The following is a 17,051-nucleotide window of genomic DNA, read 5'->3' as shown; positions in this document are numbered from 1 at the left end:
TCAGTAATTATTTTTTCCTCTATACTGATGTTCAGTTGTCGACTCTGCTTGTTCTTTATCTGTTAGCTCTGCCATTTGAAATTTTGACAGACGTTTTGGACTCACGAAAGAAATGAGATCAATGTCGCTGTCTGTACTTATTTTCGGTGACTTTGGATAGTTCTTTGTTTTTGTTTTTGTCTTCTTCATGTCACCACTTTTGTGCAAGTCTGAGATACTTCTGTTATTCACTTTGATGTCTGATTTAATTGTGTCTATTTCGTCATTCAAATCATATATATCTTTTCTCACTAATTTTAAATTAGCACGTAAAGCATCTACTCCGCTAAATTTCGAGTCTTCCAGCCTTGTTATCCTAGAATCTACAGACTTTTCGGTGATTTTTAACGCATCAATATCTTCTTTTACTGACTGTATCTTGGTTGAGTTATTTCCTGTTTCGGTTGCAAGAGAACTTATTACTGTGTTGATTTCTGAAATATCCTGTTTGACCTCAATCAAGTTTTGACTATTTTGCTTAGTCTGATGGTTTTCATCTGTAAGAGTTTTGATTTCGCATCTTTTGTCGGCCATGAATTCAACTAAAACAGAGTCAGATTTGTCAATCGAATTTTGGAGTCGGTATATTTTATCTGCTTGTTTCTTCACGACATCTTTTAACGTTTCGTTTTCTTTAATCATATCTCGTATCCTTCTATCAATATTATCGATATCTGGTGCGTTTTCACCTTTTATCGTCATTATATCGTGATCCAACCGTGCTAAGCCTTCTTTGATGAATGAGTCGTAGGAACAGTCTGTTCCTACATCTTGTCCGTTATCAGATGATCTACAGTTTTGTGATTGCCTTGGTCCTTGCGATTTTGGAACATTATAAGTTTCTAGCAATTCGTCGTGACAGTTGTCATTCAATGCAACATACAAAATAAAGCAATCTTTGGCTATTGTTTGTAATAATGTGTCCCCATTTTTTGAACGTGCTTTATATCGCTTTTTCAATGTTGCTGTCTTGTATGGAAAAATTTTCCCGATCTCTAACTTCCGAAAAGAAAAGCATTCTTAATTCTTCAAGTTTATGTGTATCACTACTGGTTGTTTGGATAAGTTTGGGATGAAGGTTTCTTTTGGGCAGCCTCTGAAATTTTCATCGAAGTTATTGATTATTGCATCTTGAGATGATATATCAATATAGTTAAACACTAAATCGTCGGGTCCTTCGAACTCATTAAAATCATCCCTCGTTTTATTTTGTCAGATCCATTTCATTATTCGTTTCTATGTGACTATCATCTTGACCGTATTGTAAATACAACGAACCAACCGTTTGGAGCTCAGTAATCGTGTAAGAGTCGTTCATAATAACTGAGTGTAGTAATGCGTTTTCGGATAGTTTCGCAAGTCCTTGTCTGTATGAACACGTTTTGTCTGCTATTAACTGTATGATACAAGTATACCGTATTCCGCTGTAGGCAATTAATAGAGTCTAAAGTCCAACTTAATAATTACGGACGATCGTTGACCATACACACTATATACCCTTAGTGAGTTGTTTTCACTGTTGTGTTGTGCATATTGTTTTATATATGCTGTTTTATACGAATTATAGATCAATGTTTTAACTCACAAGAATATTATCAATCCTGGTAAAATAGAATAAGCATCAGTTAATAAATAAATTAAAAAAAAATTGATTTAAGGTTCATCATAACAAACGAATAAATATGGCTGTATTTACATGCCAAAAATTACTCTGAGTACAGACTTACCTATGAAGTTGGAAAAGTTTTAAAGCCTGGCATCCGCTAGATATAAAAAAAGTTAAATGCATTTTGTGTTTCAGAAAGATAAAATCTCTTTTTGATTTTTATTGGCGTTTTTTTCATTCATGCAAAAGGTGTGAAAATCAACCAAGTTGTGGTATAACTTTGAGATGCTCCCTCAGGTAAAAACCGGTTTGTATTGTTTTGATTGTCCTTAATTGACATGGACAAGATGTATCTTCATAACTTTAGGTGAGTTAAAGAGTTTATCTGAGTCAGTGAGTGGACAGTATCAAAGTAATTCAGGTGTTTGTTTATTTTTACACCTTCTGCAGAAAGGAAAAATAATGCCCATCAAAAACCAAGAAAGATTATATACACAAAAGGCATTTAACTTTCATATATCTAGGGGATGCTAGGCATTAAAACTTTCAAAACAGCACAGGTAAGTCTGTACTAAGAGTAGTTTTTGAGGTGAAAATACGGCCATATTTGTCCATTTGTTATGATGAACCTTAACACTCAAATTCCAAAAATTAATGCGAGAAAAATTTCGACACACCTAATCGTAAGGGACACAATTCTAATCAGGTACTACTGAATGTAAATATAACAATGTTAACACAAGGAGCTCATAAACAAACGGGTTCAAGCATATTACATCTCTTGTGTTCATTTCACGTCATTGAAATTAAAATTTCATAAGTGTAAACATTGTTATTTAGAAAAGAGGAAAAAGATTTGGACTTTTCTCGCCACTAATTATAAGGTAAGCGGCGAAAATTGTTTTAAATTTCTAAGGTTTTGACGACGATAAATCTGGTGAACTTGAATTCAATTTTCATGGGTATATAATTCGTTTTACACTATCACTGATATAAAAACAAATCCTTTTTTAATCCTGTACATTCCAGTACCCGTATTTCAGGACTGCGTATGTAAAGCATAAAATAGTCCAATCAAATATTGTACACCCAGATGAAATTTTGTCCATCAAACAAATAATTTTATGATTCTGTATCATGATATTCTGTTATATGTATACAAAATATCCCAGCGAATGACAGATATTCAATATAAAATGTGTCTTTATTGGAAAATATTTCATAGATTGATCGTATTTAATTATTCAAATCTTTATTTTGTGTATAATTAGACAATATTTCATGCATGTCATGAAATTTTATCTCATGAAAAAGGGGGGTATTGAAATTTATATTTTGGACAATGATATCAGTTTTAAATTTAGTGTTTTATTTTCATTGATATCTACAAACATATATTATAAGTGAATGTCAGTACTTTAATTATGCAATGTATTTAAACAGTGGTAATATTGTAATATTGAATCAAGAAATTTGACTTAAAAAATCATTTCTCAATACAATATAAGAATAAGCTTCTGATTAAATGTATATTTGTTTGATACATATATCTTTATTGCAAAATTACACCCATAAGGGTCAAGCAATACAAACAAACAATTATACATTTTACACAAAATACTTGCCTCACAAAATATTTTCAGTTATGAATTATATATTATACAGTCAAATGTTCATGCTTGCTTACGAGATGAAAAATATTTTTTGCAATCTATTGCGGTTGTATCTATAATTTTAAAAGATAAACTTAAAAGATTCCAGAAACATTTTTTTTAATGACATGCAGTAGAAAGGTTAACCTAAGGGAAGACATAGTTTTTTAGAAAAAAAAAAATAATGTACAGTTTTTCACTAAAATATTGTCATGTAAAGAAATTCACAGTCAAATATTGTCCCGAAGAAAATAACAAACTTTGATATAGAAGCATAATACTTCATAATGAAATCGTGTCTTCGGAAAATACTCTATGAAATTTTGTCAGGCGGACGTCACAATATTTCATGGGTGACAAAGTTTAAAGTTGCACGCACACTTGAAGTTCTTCCTCTAACTGGATATTCATTTTATGTGAAAACAATATACATTGCATATATTCCTTTCGAACGAGATGATAATTCAACAGTTACTCACTATCACACTATATGATATGATACATGGCATGCACTATGGTTGCATTAAACAATTATACATTGTGATTTTATAGAATGTTCAAAAAAAAAAAAAAAAGTTACTGCATGTTCTTATTATATAACTAGAAAAAATTGCACGTATTAATTTCACTTTTCTTACATTTTCTTATATTTATATTTTAGGAAGTGAGGGAAACAAAACAAAGAGAATGGTATATTCATTGTGACAAGGACCGAAAAGCAGGAAGGTGTATCAAAAGAAGAAGAAAAGAAAAAAGCAGAGAGCCGAAGTGTGACTAGCAGTTCAAAGCCAGTAGGTAAATTAAAAGCTGAACAAAAAAAGTCAGAAATTCGTGCAGAAAAAAAGAAAATTCAGACGGTTTTGAAAAAGCTGGCTGGCAATGCAATGGATTTTTTTTTATTCCAGCGAAGAATTGCAGTGTCAGCATTTTAAGTGTTGCGCACGGATTTCATTGTCTATTTTAAACTTATCGTCAAAACTTCATTTTGAATATTGCTGGTTCGCATTTCCGGGAGCAGCCATCTTTCCAACTTAAGAGTTATTGAAATTATATAAAATTTGTGCGTCAAGAATCAAGATTATGAAAAGGAAAGCAAAAATTCGAAAGACAACCATGTTAGTGTTCGGATTATACGAAGGAGAGCGATGCTCTCTAGATGAACCAATAGGGACGTAAGTTGGTAATGTGAAAAAGTTGTTTCAGGATAAATTTAACATTTACATTGATGAGTTGAATAAAAAGGATCGAAATATCCTGGTGCTTCATTATGGTGGAGCGGATTTGGAGGAATCTTGGTGTTTTACTGACCTCGGTATTCCCGCGGGATCTACTATCAGGGTAATCATAAAAGAAGAAGTGAAACCTGTGTTGTTCATCTACTGTACGTACAACGATGAAAATATCGAAATTATTGATAAAGATTTGTCTGCACCGTTACTAAAAATGAGGATCTACGCACGCTCTGTGCTAGGAAATCTGAACTTCCGGTATCGGTGTTCCGTCTTGTGTATAACAAGAAAGAACTGTATGATGACCACCAGCTCTTCGACTATGGTGTAGAGGCAGGCCATACGGTTCGATTAAAAAACTGGGATGGATGGAATGAATTTTTAAATCTTTGTATAATTGGATTTACCCCTCAAGTGATGGCACAAATATCATCGGAAGAATCATAGCTCGATTTCAAATGAAAGTGGCATTATTTATGCGGCACATTATGGGAACGTAGATCTAGCTAGGTCTCTTATAAAGCTAGGCATCCGTTCAGATGAACAAATTGGCGAACATCCCCTCCGACAATGGATGAGAATGGAACCACATATCGAAACAAAGAAAGCACCGGTGCACGAAACAACTGAAAATAATCAGCTTGGTGTTTTGCGATTAATGGTTAATCACGATATTACTTGCGTCATGGCTAAAAAAGGAAACGACCTTGCGCCACTTAATATCGCTTTACGTCAAAAAGTTTAACTGTGCGCCTCGTTTCTGTTAACAAGGCAATGGTCAAAGGTTTCTGTTGGTAAAGTTGGTGCATTATCTGTTCAGACTTTAGAGGGTATCACCAGCCCAGTAGCCAGTACTTCGGTACTGGCATGAAAATACGGATTTTGTTTTGTGTTATTAAAATTTGCTGTTACAAAATGATAGAAATTATTATAAATTAAGGAATGTATCTCCCTCATGCAAAGCTCTGATTCCTTTCACGGATTTGGCTATACTTTTTGGGCCTTTTGGATTATAGCTCTTCATCTTTTATATAAGCTTTGGATTTCAAATATTTTGGCCACGTGCATCACTGAAGAGACATGTAATGTCGAAATGCGCATCTGGTGCAAGAAAATTGATACCGTTAATTTTATTACTATCACTGGGTCGATGCCTCTGCTGGTGGACTATTAGTCCCCGAGGGTATCACCAGCCCAGTAGCCAGTAATTCGGTACTGGCATGAAAATACGGATTTTTTTGTGTTATTAAAATTAGCTGTTACAAAATGATAGAAATTATTATAAACTAAGAAATGTATCTCCCTCATGCAAAGCTCTGATTCCTTTCACGGATTTGGCTATACTTTTTGGGCCTTTTGGAATATAGCTCTTCATCTTTTATATAAGCTTTGGATTTCAAATATGTTGGCCACGAGCATCACTGAAGAGACATGTTATGTCGAAATGCGCATCTGGTGCAAGAAAATTGATACCGTTAATTTTATTAAGTAAAGTTAAAGAATGGGCTACCATTGCAAAAGAAAGATTTTTCGCAACGTATGGAACGACAAAATCATCTTTGAAGAAAAATCGTTTACTAGTGGACCACTGGTCAGCTTTGGTCTACCCGTCGTCAATGGTGTGACTGATAGTCCAATTACCGGAAAACCTCGATCTGAACTCGGAATTATTCGGAAGAAATTGCTGTCTGTATTTCAGGATGTATATGCAATCAACAAGGACGATCCCGAACAATACTTTAAACAAATGTCAGCAGTTACAAACTATAAAAATATGAAACTACAAAAAAAATACCAAGTGGGGCAATATTCTGGATAGAACTGATATGGAGACTCGATTTATCACCGGTATTAAATCTATTATTGAAGAATCAGAAGACAAGAGATCTACTCTACCGAAAAAGCCTGTTTCTACATTAGGCAAAATTATTGGTGCAAAACAAAGGACACTAGAGTCAATAAGTTCAATCAATGAACCTACTGGTCCCCCTGGCTCTGTTATAAGTCGTGCAAGACGAGGTACAGTTACAAGTATTTCGGAAGACGATTCTGAACCCACAAATCCGTCGAAAACAGGAATATTAGGCAAACTAAAGAGCGTTGTCGAGGCGCCAATTATAGACGAATCAAACGAAAGATCTCCAGCCAAGCCAGCATTCAGAAGCAAACAACTCTTATCCAAAGACCAGACTATAGAGCCAACTGAAAATACGTCAAAGAAACCAGATCAACCTGAAAAGTCGAAACTAGAAGATAAGGAAACTGAAAGCAAGTGAACTTTATTGAAGCTTCCCGCAATGATAAAACGCAAGGATCAACAGGCAACATCTGAAGACAATGTGTTTACAGATAATACAACATATGTCAAAGAAAACAACCCGCCTAGCCTCGGTATAAAAAACCAAAGAACTTCTTTCAAACTCCAAATAAAGGAATTAGTAACATTGTTTAATCTAAAACTCGATAAAACAAAAACATCAACGATGATCTCTGAAGTACCTAGATCCCCTACTTATACCGAAAAATCAAGTGCTACCACGCAAGAGCGGAAGTCACGTAAGCGAAAGCGACTGACGTCTGCTTTATTAATTTCCCAAGCAAAAGCCTCCGACGGTTCAGTTCTGCTACCCCTCATCAGTACAGAAAACATGAGTCGTCCATTATTTTACTGGAACGGCTTGCTCAAGTGCGCATGGTAACATCTTTAACATGACATTCGTTAAGACGATCAATGCTTAGTGATATTGAAGTTGACAATCAAACAATTTGAAAATAGATTTAAATGCATTTATGTCGAATAATTCATCGTACATGTATATCATATAGTGTTTGCATGAATCCTTATTAATAGTGCGTCAATGAAAGCACAGGCGCTTGGGTCAATGATACAGATTTTTTTTTTTTGGTGATTAAAATTTTAATTTTTTTTAATTTATAATACATATCTATCACTTCTGTGCATGTCTCACCTAGTTTCGAGTGATTTAAACGACCCAGAGAAAAATACCCAATTTTACTATCCATACTAAGAAAGATGCGATACTTTTAAAAATGCCAAGATATGTAGTTTTATGCAGTTTTAGGTCTTTTGCAGTGTAAATTTAGAAATACGTTAACTAATGCATGAATTAGGTTTCAAATAAACATTCATTCTGCACAAAGGATTTTTGACATCCATATTTTGTAATTTAAAAATGTAAAAGCTCCTTCCGCTGTAGATACATACCGATTTTATATAGAATCAATTTTATACCAAAATTCCTTCTTTTTTCGGGATATATTTTTGAAGTAATTACATAAGTGTAAACATGGTTTTATTAATTGGTGAAGGCGGTACGGCGACCAATTGTTGGTAAATTCTGTGTTTCTCGGTCTCTTGCAGAGAGTTGTCTCAGTGGCAACTATACCAAATTGTCTCATTTTTTTTACATGTAGATATTAGAAAAAATCTGGTTGCAACTGCGGAACTTAAATCAGATAAAAATATTTCATTTATATAGACTTTTGTTTAATATTCTACATGTAATAAGGAGGGGGGAGTCGGGGTAGGGGTGTTTTATGACCTTGACTTCACACGAAGGTCAAGGTATTTTGTTACATATGAATAAAGTTCTTAAACGTAGCAGTTTAAGTGTTATCATACTTGTTGCTGGATGATTTACTTGTAATTCTTTTAATATTATTTATCTATTACTAATGTTTTTATCAGATGTTTTTATTTTAGATATTTTAATTTTGCTACTAAATATGTGATATAAATATTTAATTTTTTAATTTTTTTTAAACATTTAATGTTGTTATTTGTACTAATTATGTGATATTAAGAATGATAAATTTTACACAAATTGTAATCTTGTCAACTACAAAATTGATTGATTGATTGATTACTGGTATTTTAGCGCCACTTTTAAGCGCCACTTGTGGACTATTTCGGGCGACCATTTTTCAATTGGTGGAGGAAGCCGAAGTGCCCGGAGAAAACAACAGACATTCGATAGCAAAACTAATCCTAGTCAATAAAGTAGAGTGCACAAGCACGAGCGGGGTTCGAACTCACAATATCAGTGTTTATTGGCTAGTGATTACAGTAGTACAACTACTTACACCACTTGGCCTCGACCTACAAACTTGTTTTTTTTTACTAAATACATTGGATGTTGGATGTGTAATGATTGATATTTTATTCTTATATACACTACCATGCCAAAGGTCACGATAATTTAACGACGTCATGTCGAATGCGGGTTGGGAGTGACAACTTCTAAAGCCGTTTTCTCTGTAAATAAGTTGGAGTTATCTCTCTTTTTGCACAATATGATATTTTTGAGGAAGATCAATTTGACCTGATACGTCACCGGAAGTTTGGAATCGTCTGCTTTGTTTAAATTTCGTATAGTTTTGAGAATGGCCCCAAAACACGAGGAACTGTCATTGTCTATGAAAAATGTCATTGCAGCATTACACAAGGCTGGTATGAAAGGACCTGACATCGCAAGACAAACAAGACATCCATTTCCAACAATTAATGGGGTTTAAAACCGTTTCAAAAATCGGGGGAGTTTGGAAAACAAGGAGAGAATGGGAAGGCCAAATCTGCTAACACCGCGGGATACTCGCAAATTTTGCACCACTGTCAAGTCAGATAGAAAACGTTCACTACATGAAATAACTGCTGTTTTTAATGAATCTAGGGAAGAACCAGTATCTTAGCGTACTGTTAAGCGAAAATTGTATGAAGAAGGGTTCAAAAAACGTGTTGTAAAAAAATCCATCATAATTCGTGCTGCAAATGTAAAAAAAAAGCTTGCTTGGTGTAAATTGGCCAGGCACAAAACTGTGGTTATTGGAGAAAGGTCATATATAGTGATGAATGTAAGGGGACGAGTTATTTATTTTCAATACATTGAAAGTCAGGTAATTTATTTTCAAACTACCACAGAACAAACCATTTATTTTTGTGATTATCAAGGCTGAGTTATTTATTTTCAAAATCCCCCTGACCCCCCCCCCCCCCCCCTCCCAAGAATATTAAATGGTCGTCCCCTATGTAGGAAATTGGAATGAACAATCGTGTTTTTATTCTGGACTCCTCCATGCTTAAATCCTGGCCGTGGCCGGGCCAAAATTGTTAAAGATTACATAGAACAAAATAACTTCATGGTATGGAATGGCCAGCACAAAGTCCAGACCTTAATATTATTGAAAATATGTGGCGTAAAATTAAAATTGAACAGCAAAAACAGGCACATAACATCGCTACAAAGGTTCAAATGGAGACAGCAATTCGGGACATATGGACAAATATATCCTTAGAATTCATAAGAAAACTTTATAATTCAATTCCAAGACGTTTGAGGCTAGTAATAAGGGCAAAGGGAAACATCACAAAGTATTAGGTGAGTTAAAATCATTTTATTATTATAATTACGAAGGTTGAACTGTGACAGATACTTGACAACTTTATGTGGCAGCCATCTTTGAATTATCTTCACTTTTTGCACAAGTCTGTACATGTTTTCTGTTGTTGTTATTTGCTTTTGACTTGCTATCAGTAACTACGAGTCGTTAAGATCTGTACGTTGTGTCATCTTCTGAATTTTAGTGTCTATAAATATTCTGCCACGTCCGGTATGTGTATTTTAAACTTGGTTTTCTGCTTTGTATCGACCTGATTAGTTCCACCCTTTTCAACTGATTTTTATAATGTGTTCTTATATTGTAATGTTTCATCACTATTCCAGATTAGGGGGCCGGAAACATGTTTATGCCCGCCACAATCTGTATGTGCCTGTCCCAAGTCAGAAGCGTCTTATTCAGTGGTAGTTGTCGATTGCTGTATATTATATTAGTTTTTCGTTCATCGATTTGTACATTAAGGGCATACGATACAGTTTTGATCCCGTATTTACAGTTTGATGAAAATTTCCAGATAGGCTATTTTTTGCCTGATTTATAAATCAAATATGTAATAAAAATATACCTTCATGTGCTACTTTTTGAGTTAAATGAGGTCGAAATTTTGTATATTTGCTCAAAATTCGGATTTGTGGCCGTATTAAACAAAATGTCGTTTTAAAAAATAGGGGTCCATGCACTCGTTTTCAAATTAAATCAGTTTGAATGATAAAAATCAGTCGAAAAATGCATCTTTTCCCGGTATGTCACAGTTTGTACGGCCTTCAACAATGGACAAACCTCATACCGGATAGTCGGCTATTCAACGTCACAAAAAGACAAACGCAATACAATTCGAACAGTTCATTGTCAAAGGCCGTACAGTGACCCATAGTTGTTTTAAAACTTCTATGTAATTTTGTTTCTGGTGGAGACTTGTCTCATTTTTTGGTAATCTAACCACATCTTCTTATTTTTATACTTATTAAAGACAATTGAAATGAAAAAATCCCACACATTCTGCACAAAATACTTTTGAGATTTTCTCATGCATATTTGTCATTGGAGAGTAAAATTTTAATTTTTCCTTTGACAGTCTTTGAATCAACATGTTTTGTGAGCTCAGTATGACTTCAAAAGTGTAGGCAGGATGCGAACAGATGGAAAATCAACTAAAAAGTGCATAACTATGACATTTTTAATAAGGTTTGTCAACACGCCTTAACATACGCAAACACTTTAACTTCTCTTAGGTGTAGCCATTCGGGGCCTCTTAAGGCAAGCTTAACGTATCTTCCTTTTATGGTTTTACTACAGGTCAGAATGAGATGCTCTCCATCACTAGCCGGGCCTTTGTAATAAGTGCATAGCTTCATTTCACTTAGAGTTGGACCAATCGTTATATCCAGATCATGGAGTCGACGACCTAAAATGAAAATGTTTAACGATGTGTAGGACGTAAAATTGCACTTTCATGTTGAACGTACGTGAACATTTGAGTATGTTAATGAATATTAATTATATGATCATTTTTATAAATTTCCTGTTTTACTAAAGTAGGATTTTTTCGAAATAAATAAAGTTTTTCTTATCCCAGGCCTAGATTATACCTGAGCTGTCTTTGGCACTTAACAAATACAAATTGAAAAACATAGTAAAATGTTAAAAATGTTTAAAATTATCCGGATAACTATATATTAATCGTGCTTTATTAATAATGTGATTCGGTCAACGCTTTAACACCACAATTAAATTACAAAAAGGAGCATTAAATCGTGTTAAATTAAAATAAATCAAAACCCATTTTGTGTTATCATTTTGTACTTAAAATATTTTCAAAACTGCTTTAAAAGGTTAACCATAGACAAGACATCGGACGTTAAAGCGAAGAAAAATAAAAAAAATATCAGAATTTATACTTCTTTTCAGATAATAAGAACAAGTCAGTCACAATTTATAAAAGTAACCATAATCGTTCAAAGTACGGTCTTCAACACGAAGCCTTGGCTCAATTCGAACAGCAAGCTTTAAAGGTGTCATACCACCAATTAAAAGTCCCTATCTGTTCAACCAAATCAGTTTGCAATTTTCACAGCTTTCTAAATATTTTACCTTAAGTTTAACTTCATAGAAACTAGGTATATCCTAAATTGCACATGTATCAGCTTTCTACATGCCAATTTTCACTATACCTTTAAAGCCTTCTAACAAAAAATTGACCTTCGAACAGAGGTACTCCAAAAATAACCCCTGGTTTTCTGGAAATATTAAATTAGTATTCTATGGAGCGCATTAATCCTCAATTTTTAATGCAAACTCATAGACAAGTAAATTTTGGCTCAAAATGGTCTAGATATATATCTCTTTCACCAAAAGTTTCATTTCTGCAAATTTGTTGGTTAGTTTAAGTACACAAGGACATCAAAAGCACTATTTTGTGTCAGAGTAGGGCTACTTTCACATACGTTCTAAATTGGAGGGAGTAATTGGTGGTGTGACACCTAAAGGGCTCCAAAATAACTAGTGTAAAACCATTCTTACGGGAAAAGAAACGATCTAATCTATATAAAAACGGGAAAGAGAAACACTTTAAGAACCACATCAACAAACGACAACTCTTGAACAACACTTATCAAAGCTGGCATATAGACGATATATGTGTTTACTTGTGGGATAAACTGTGATGAAAGTGTGTACAGCTTGGGCTGTTGTCTGCTCTATGGTCGGGTTGTTGTCGCTTTGACACATTCCCCCTTTCCTTTCTCAATTTTACATTTCCTTCCAAATTTTAAAGTGGTACACGTTAGCTAAACAATTATATACGGTCAGTGACCGTACACCACACAAACATTATTTATACAATATTGTACCAAAAAGTATTTTAAATCCTGATTTTGTGCATTTTTGCCAACGAAAAGAATTCTTATACTAACCGTAGCCATTTGCTCTATTCCAAATTTCAACATGCTGAACTGAAAAGGACCCTCCAAGGTCTACCCACCAATATGGCGTCTTGTCATGGTTTGTATGAAAGATTGTAGATAGATCGCCGTCAACAGCACTACCTGATGGTTTGTGTCCAGAGCGCGATGAACTCTGACCTGTCAGCTTCTTGTAAGACACATCCTCCACACGTATATTTGCTGGAATCGCATCTTTAAAACAGATTAGAAAGTCGTTGTTTGTACTGTTCAATTCGCAGAATTTATAAAGATAAAATTCGTCGTGAACTAATTACTAGTATACAAAGAAGAGTAAGTGTTCGTATTGCAAAGCAATTTATAAATGATTATTTTAATTCTTAATAGACGTGTTAGGAAAGTCGATACTACTGTTGGCGCTCGTGTTCGACGGAAGATGAATACAATATGATTTGGGGGTCATCTCCAAACGTATAAATACTCTATCGTTTTTTATTACCTGTATGACCACTAGAATACGGTATTTAAAGTATTCAAGTCATAATCAATCGAGCATTTTCAAAGACCCAAAATTTATAATCAATAGAGCATTTTCAAAGACCCAAAATTTATTTCTAAATGTGAATTTTAAATCAATAACGTGGAATATTGAAGATAATAATAACCCATACATGTAGTTTTATTCATTTGATTACGGAATGCAAAAGGTAAAAAAAAAATTAGGCAAATGTTTACCTTTTATGGAAAAAGGAGGGACATGTTTTTATTTTATATTCAGAATCAACAAATTCTTGCAAAAAATAAAGGAACAATAGTTTTGTCCCGCCTTATCTCCCAATGAAAACAAAGTATCGTTTGACTCTCATTCTGGAACGATTTTGAAAAAAAATAATTAAGATTTAAACAATTTATTTTGGAAATCACAAAACCCCTGTTACACAAGATAAATGCTTGATGATTTATTTTAAAGATGCAAATTTGATATTTTGTGTTCATTTGCCTAAATACATAATCATTATTTGATAGGGAAGCATTTGTTTATTACGAAAATGAGTCCAGCACACAATTCAACTATTTGATATAGTTCTTTCCAATGATTTCTCCATAAAGTTCTATTATGTCTATAAACGTTTTATTGCGTTTAAGATACACACGAGACTCCGATTTAAAAAAAAAAATAACATTTCTTTTTTCCTCCACGTTTTCTGTCTTAAATTATGTTTATTTTATTGTGTAACAATTGGTTGTCAATTTACCTTTGGCTTATGAACTTGAAAATTAATTTGGTTCTAGATATTTATACGGGTAAAGTATATGCCAAGTAAGGTCAATATATGTCGAACTATGACGAGTCTAGAGTGTTAACAAGAATATCAAATAAATTATATGTCCAACTGAGACTTGCCCTTGAAAATAAACAGGAAGCACGATGTTCATCAGAACTAAGTATTACTCAGTTTGGTCAAAATCCTAAAGCGATGTTGAGTCTAGAGTGTTATCACAAGGAAGCTATTTAATCAAGAGTTTCCAAATGGTGGAAATGAAATCATCCCTTCGTACGGATGCCATCACGAGTTGGTTGGCCGTTTTAGATGATAGCGGATATGTTTCCAATCCCGTTCCCTTTTCACGAATGTAACCTACCGAATTAGTCTTATTACCGGGTTTCGCTTACATGAGCAACACAGAGGGTGCCACATGTCGAGTAGGATCTGCTTACCCTTTCGGAGCATCTGAGATCATCCCCAGTTTTTGGTGGGGTTCGGGTTGCTTAGTCTTTAATTTTCTTTGTGGTGTTTGTGTACTATTTTTTGTCTGTTTGTCTTTATCTTTTTGAACTATGGCGTTGTTTTTTTTCGATTTTTGAGTTTGAATGCCTCTCTGGTATCTTTCATCCCCCCTTTTATCAAGGGTGTAGCGGTGGAAAGACGGATGGAAAGACGGTAATGTTACACGAATCCCCTTCCACTTTGTTGACGAGATGATAAAAAAAAACCATTTGAATCCGACATGCAGACAAGTGTTATTTTACACGATGGAAATGGGGGCACAAAGGGTGGATTTAATTACATTAATGAAAGCCTGTTATAGGGAATGAGATTGTAACTACGAGAAACAGTGTCAGCTGAGGCTAACTTTTTTCCATTATTTTAATGTCTAGCAAACCTTTTATTTCTCAAATCAAAATAATCTTATCAAAGACGCTGGATATATATAAAAAATAGATTTTTCACATGATTGATATACATTGATCTAAAAATGAATTTATTAAACTTTTTTGATACTTGAAAAAAAAAAATCAGCAGTATCAAACACGCCAATACAGGTAACAAAAATATTAAGTATTTGTACTTTTAGAGATGGTCCCCAAATCATATTGTATTCATCTTCCATCCAACACGAGCGCCAACAGTAGTATCGACTTTCCTAACACGTCTATTCAAACTCACACTATAATTGATTACATATTAATTCTATTTAATTGAAATGGGATAAGGAATATACGTCAGTAAGGAAAATAACAAAAACAAAAGATCACAGAAGACGGCAATATTATATACTATAATAGTCTAAAACATTTGTCAACAAGTTATCAAAACCAGAGACATATATGATATATCTTCTTCTTCTTAAGTTACAGAAAACCATCAACATTTTGAAGATTACATTCTGGCGCATGTCGGATTGAGGTTGCTTTTTAAAATTAATTTCAATTTTTCTTTATTTTTAAGCTTTACAATTTTTATTGAACTTTTAATTTTTACATTTTTTTTTTAAATTAAAATAAAAACAATAGGTACATTTAGTTTAAGTGAGAAAAGGTTTTAAGGAGTACTTCATGGATAAGTGCATCCTTAAAGTTGTCTGTAGAAGTTTTGTTTGAAATTTCAGGTGGTAATTTATTCCAGTCTTTGATTGTTTGGCTGAAGAATGAGAATTTAAAACTGTCTTTATTGCATTGGAGCTGTCTGAGTGTTAATTGATGGGTAGATCTTGTTTTTGGACTGGCTTTTTATGAGAATATCTTGAGATGGTATTGCAATTTCGTTATTTATTACTTTGTGGAACATTTGTAATCTGGTTTTAAGCCTTCGTTCTTGTAGGGTTTGACATTTCACATTTTGAAGCATATCAGATATACTGCTGGTGTTGTGAAATCTGTTGCAAGTATATCGTGCAGCTCTTCTTTGTACTTGTTCCTGTCTGTATATATATTCTGATATGTGTGGGTCCCAAACTGTACAACAGTATTCGAGTTTTGGTCTTACTATTGTTTGATATGCTCTTTCCTTCACTAATTTGGAACTAATTTTTAGATTGCGTCTGACGAATGATAAAGATTGTTTTGCTTTTGCTGCTGAATGTTGTATATGTTTGTTCCATTTGAGATCTGAAGAGATTGTAATGCCTAGATATTTAGCTGATTGTACTTATTCAAGGATATGACCGTGCATGTTGTAATAAAAGTGTAGTTGTTTTTTCTTTGTTGAGACTCTTAAGATGTTACATTTGTCAGGGTGAAATAACATGAGCCAGTTTTGTTCCCATTTTATAGCTGCTCCAATATATGATTTATATGTCTCTGCCAACACACACATTTTCTCGTTATAATGAAAATATTATATAATTTTAGACATATGTTAATTACTTTAATCAGTTTTCTATTTATAATCAAGATATAAAACTTGGAGCTATAAATAAAACCGGCATGTTACGTTTGCGCGGATTGGTCCTACATTTTCGCGCGAAAAGAATCCACGTTTGCGCGAAATTTACCTGTTGAAAAGTTACTTCCTTTGCGCGCATTTATACAAAAACATATGTTAGATAAATTACTTACTTTCTCCAAAAATTGTTAAATCAAGGAACACGTGAATGAAGCCCCCGGTAAATGATCAGGTACGAAAGCCTCATTGATGTTAGATCCCATACACATTTTGAAAATAACAAATAAGGAAAAATGTCATACGATTTATATTTCATTTCCTATTTCATACCTTTACATTTCCTTTTCAGGATTTGTTTTAGCATTTCTCCATGTCTTTGAAGTGTCGTCTTCATGGTGTACTCGATTTTCAGGATTTTCTGTTCTAGTCTTTGATCACTGCCGAGATCCCCTTTATAACCAGAAATAGAAATTTGACAAGCAGATGACAACATAGTACATCCGAATATTATAACAGCAGCACAGTATAACATTTTAGCAAGG

General features: G+C 33.7%; 3 protein-coding genes across 3 annotated transcripts; 1 reads left to right on the top strand and 2 right to left on the bottom strand.

Annotated features, from left to right (window-relative positions):
• Window positions 1–741, bottom strand: LOC139529021 (epidermal growth factor receptor substrate 15-like 1). Its single transcript, XM_071325256.1, has one exon. It carries the CDS (start codon window positions 739–741, stop codon window positions 1–3), a length of 741 nt encoding a protein of 246 aa, XP_071181357.1.
• Window positions 742–4,359: 3,618 nt separating this feature from the next.
• Window positions 4,360–6,802, top strand: LOC139529020 (protein ANKUB1-like). Its single transcript, XM_071325255.1, is given in 7 exon segments — window positions 4,360–4,738; window positions 4,741–4,965; window positions 4,968–5,000; window positions 5,003–5,356; window positions 6,021–6,092; window positions 6,095–6,303; window positions 6,305–6,802. Coding segments are annotated over 7 exon segments (1,752 nt in total). The 5' UTR covers window positions 4,360–4,377.
• A 4,302-nt stretch (window positions 6,803–11,104) lies between these two features.
• Window positions 11,105–17,051, bottom strand: LOC139525960 (fucolectin-like). The gene is made up of 3 exons (XM_071321153.1): window positions 16,840–17,051; window positions 12,854–13,075; window positions 11,105–11,346 (listed from the first exon to the last, which is right to left on the bottom strand). The coding sequence occupies exons 1-3, from the start codon at window positions 17,039–17,041 to the stop codon at window positions 11,132–11,134; spliced, it is 639 nt and encodes a 212-aa protein (XP_071177254.1). The 5' UTR covers window positions 17,042–17,051; the 3' UTR covers window positions 11,105–11,131.

Source organism: Mytilus edulis, chromosome 6, assembly GCF_963676685.1.
Source record: "Mytilus edulis chromosome 6, xbMytEdul2.2, whole genome shotgun sequence".
Lineage (NCBI taxonomy): Eukaryota > Metazoa > Mollusca > Bivalvia > Mytilida > Mytilidae > Mytilus > Mytilus edulis.
This window is presented reverse-complemented; position numbering and strand designations above follow the sequence as displayed.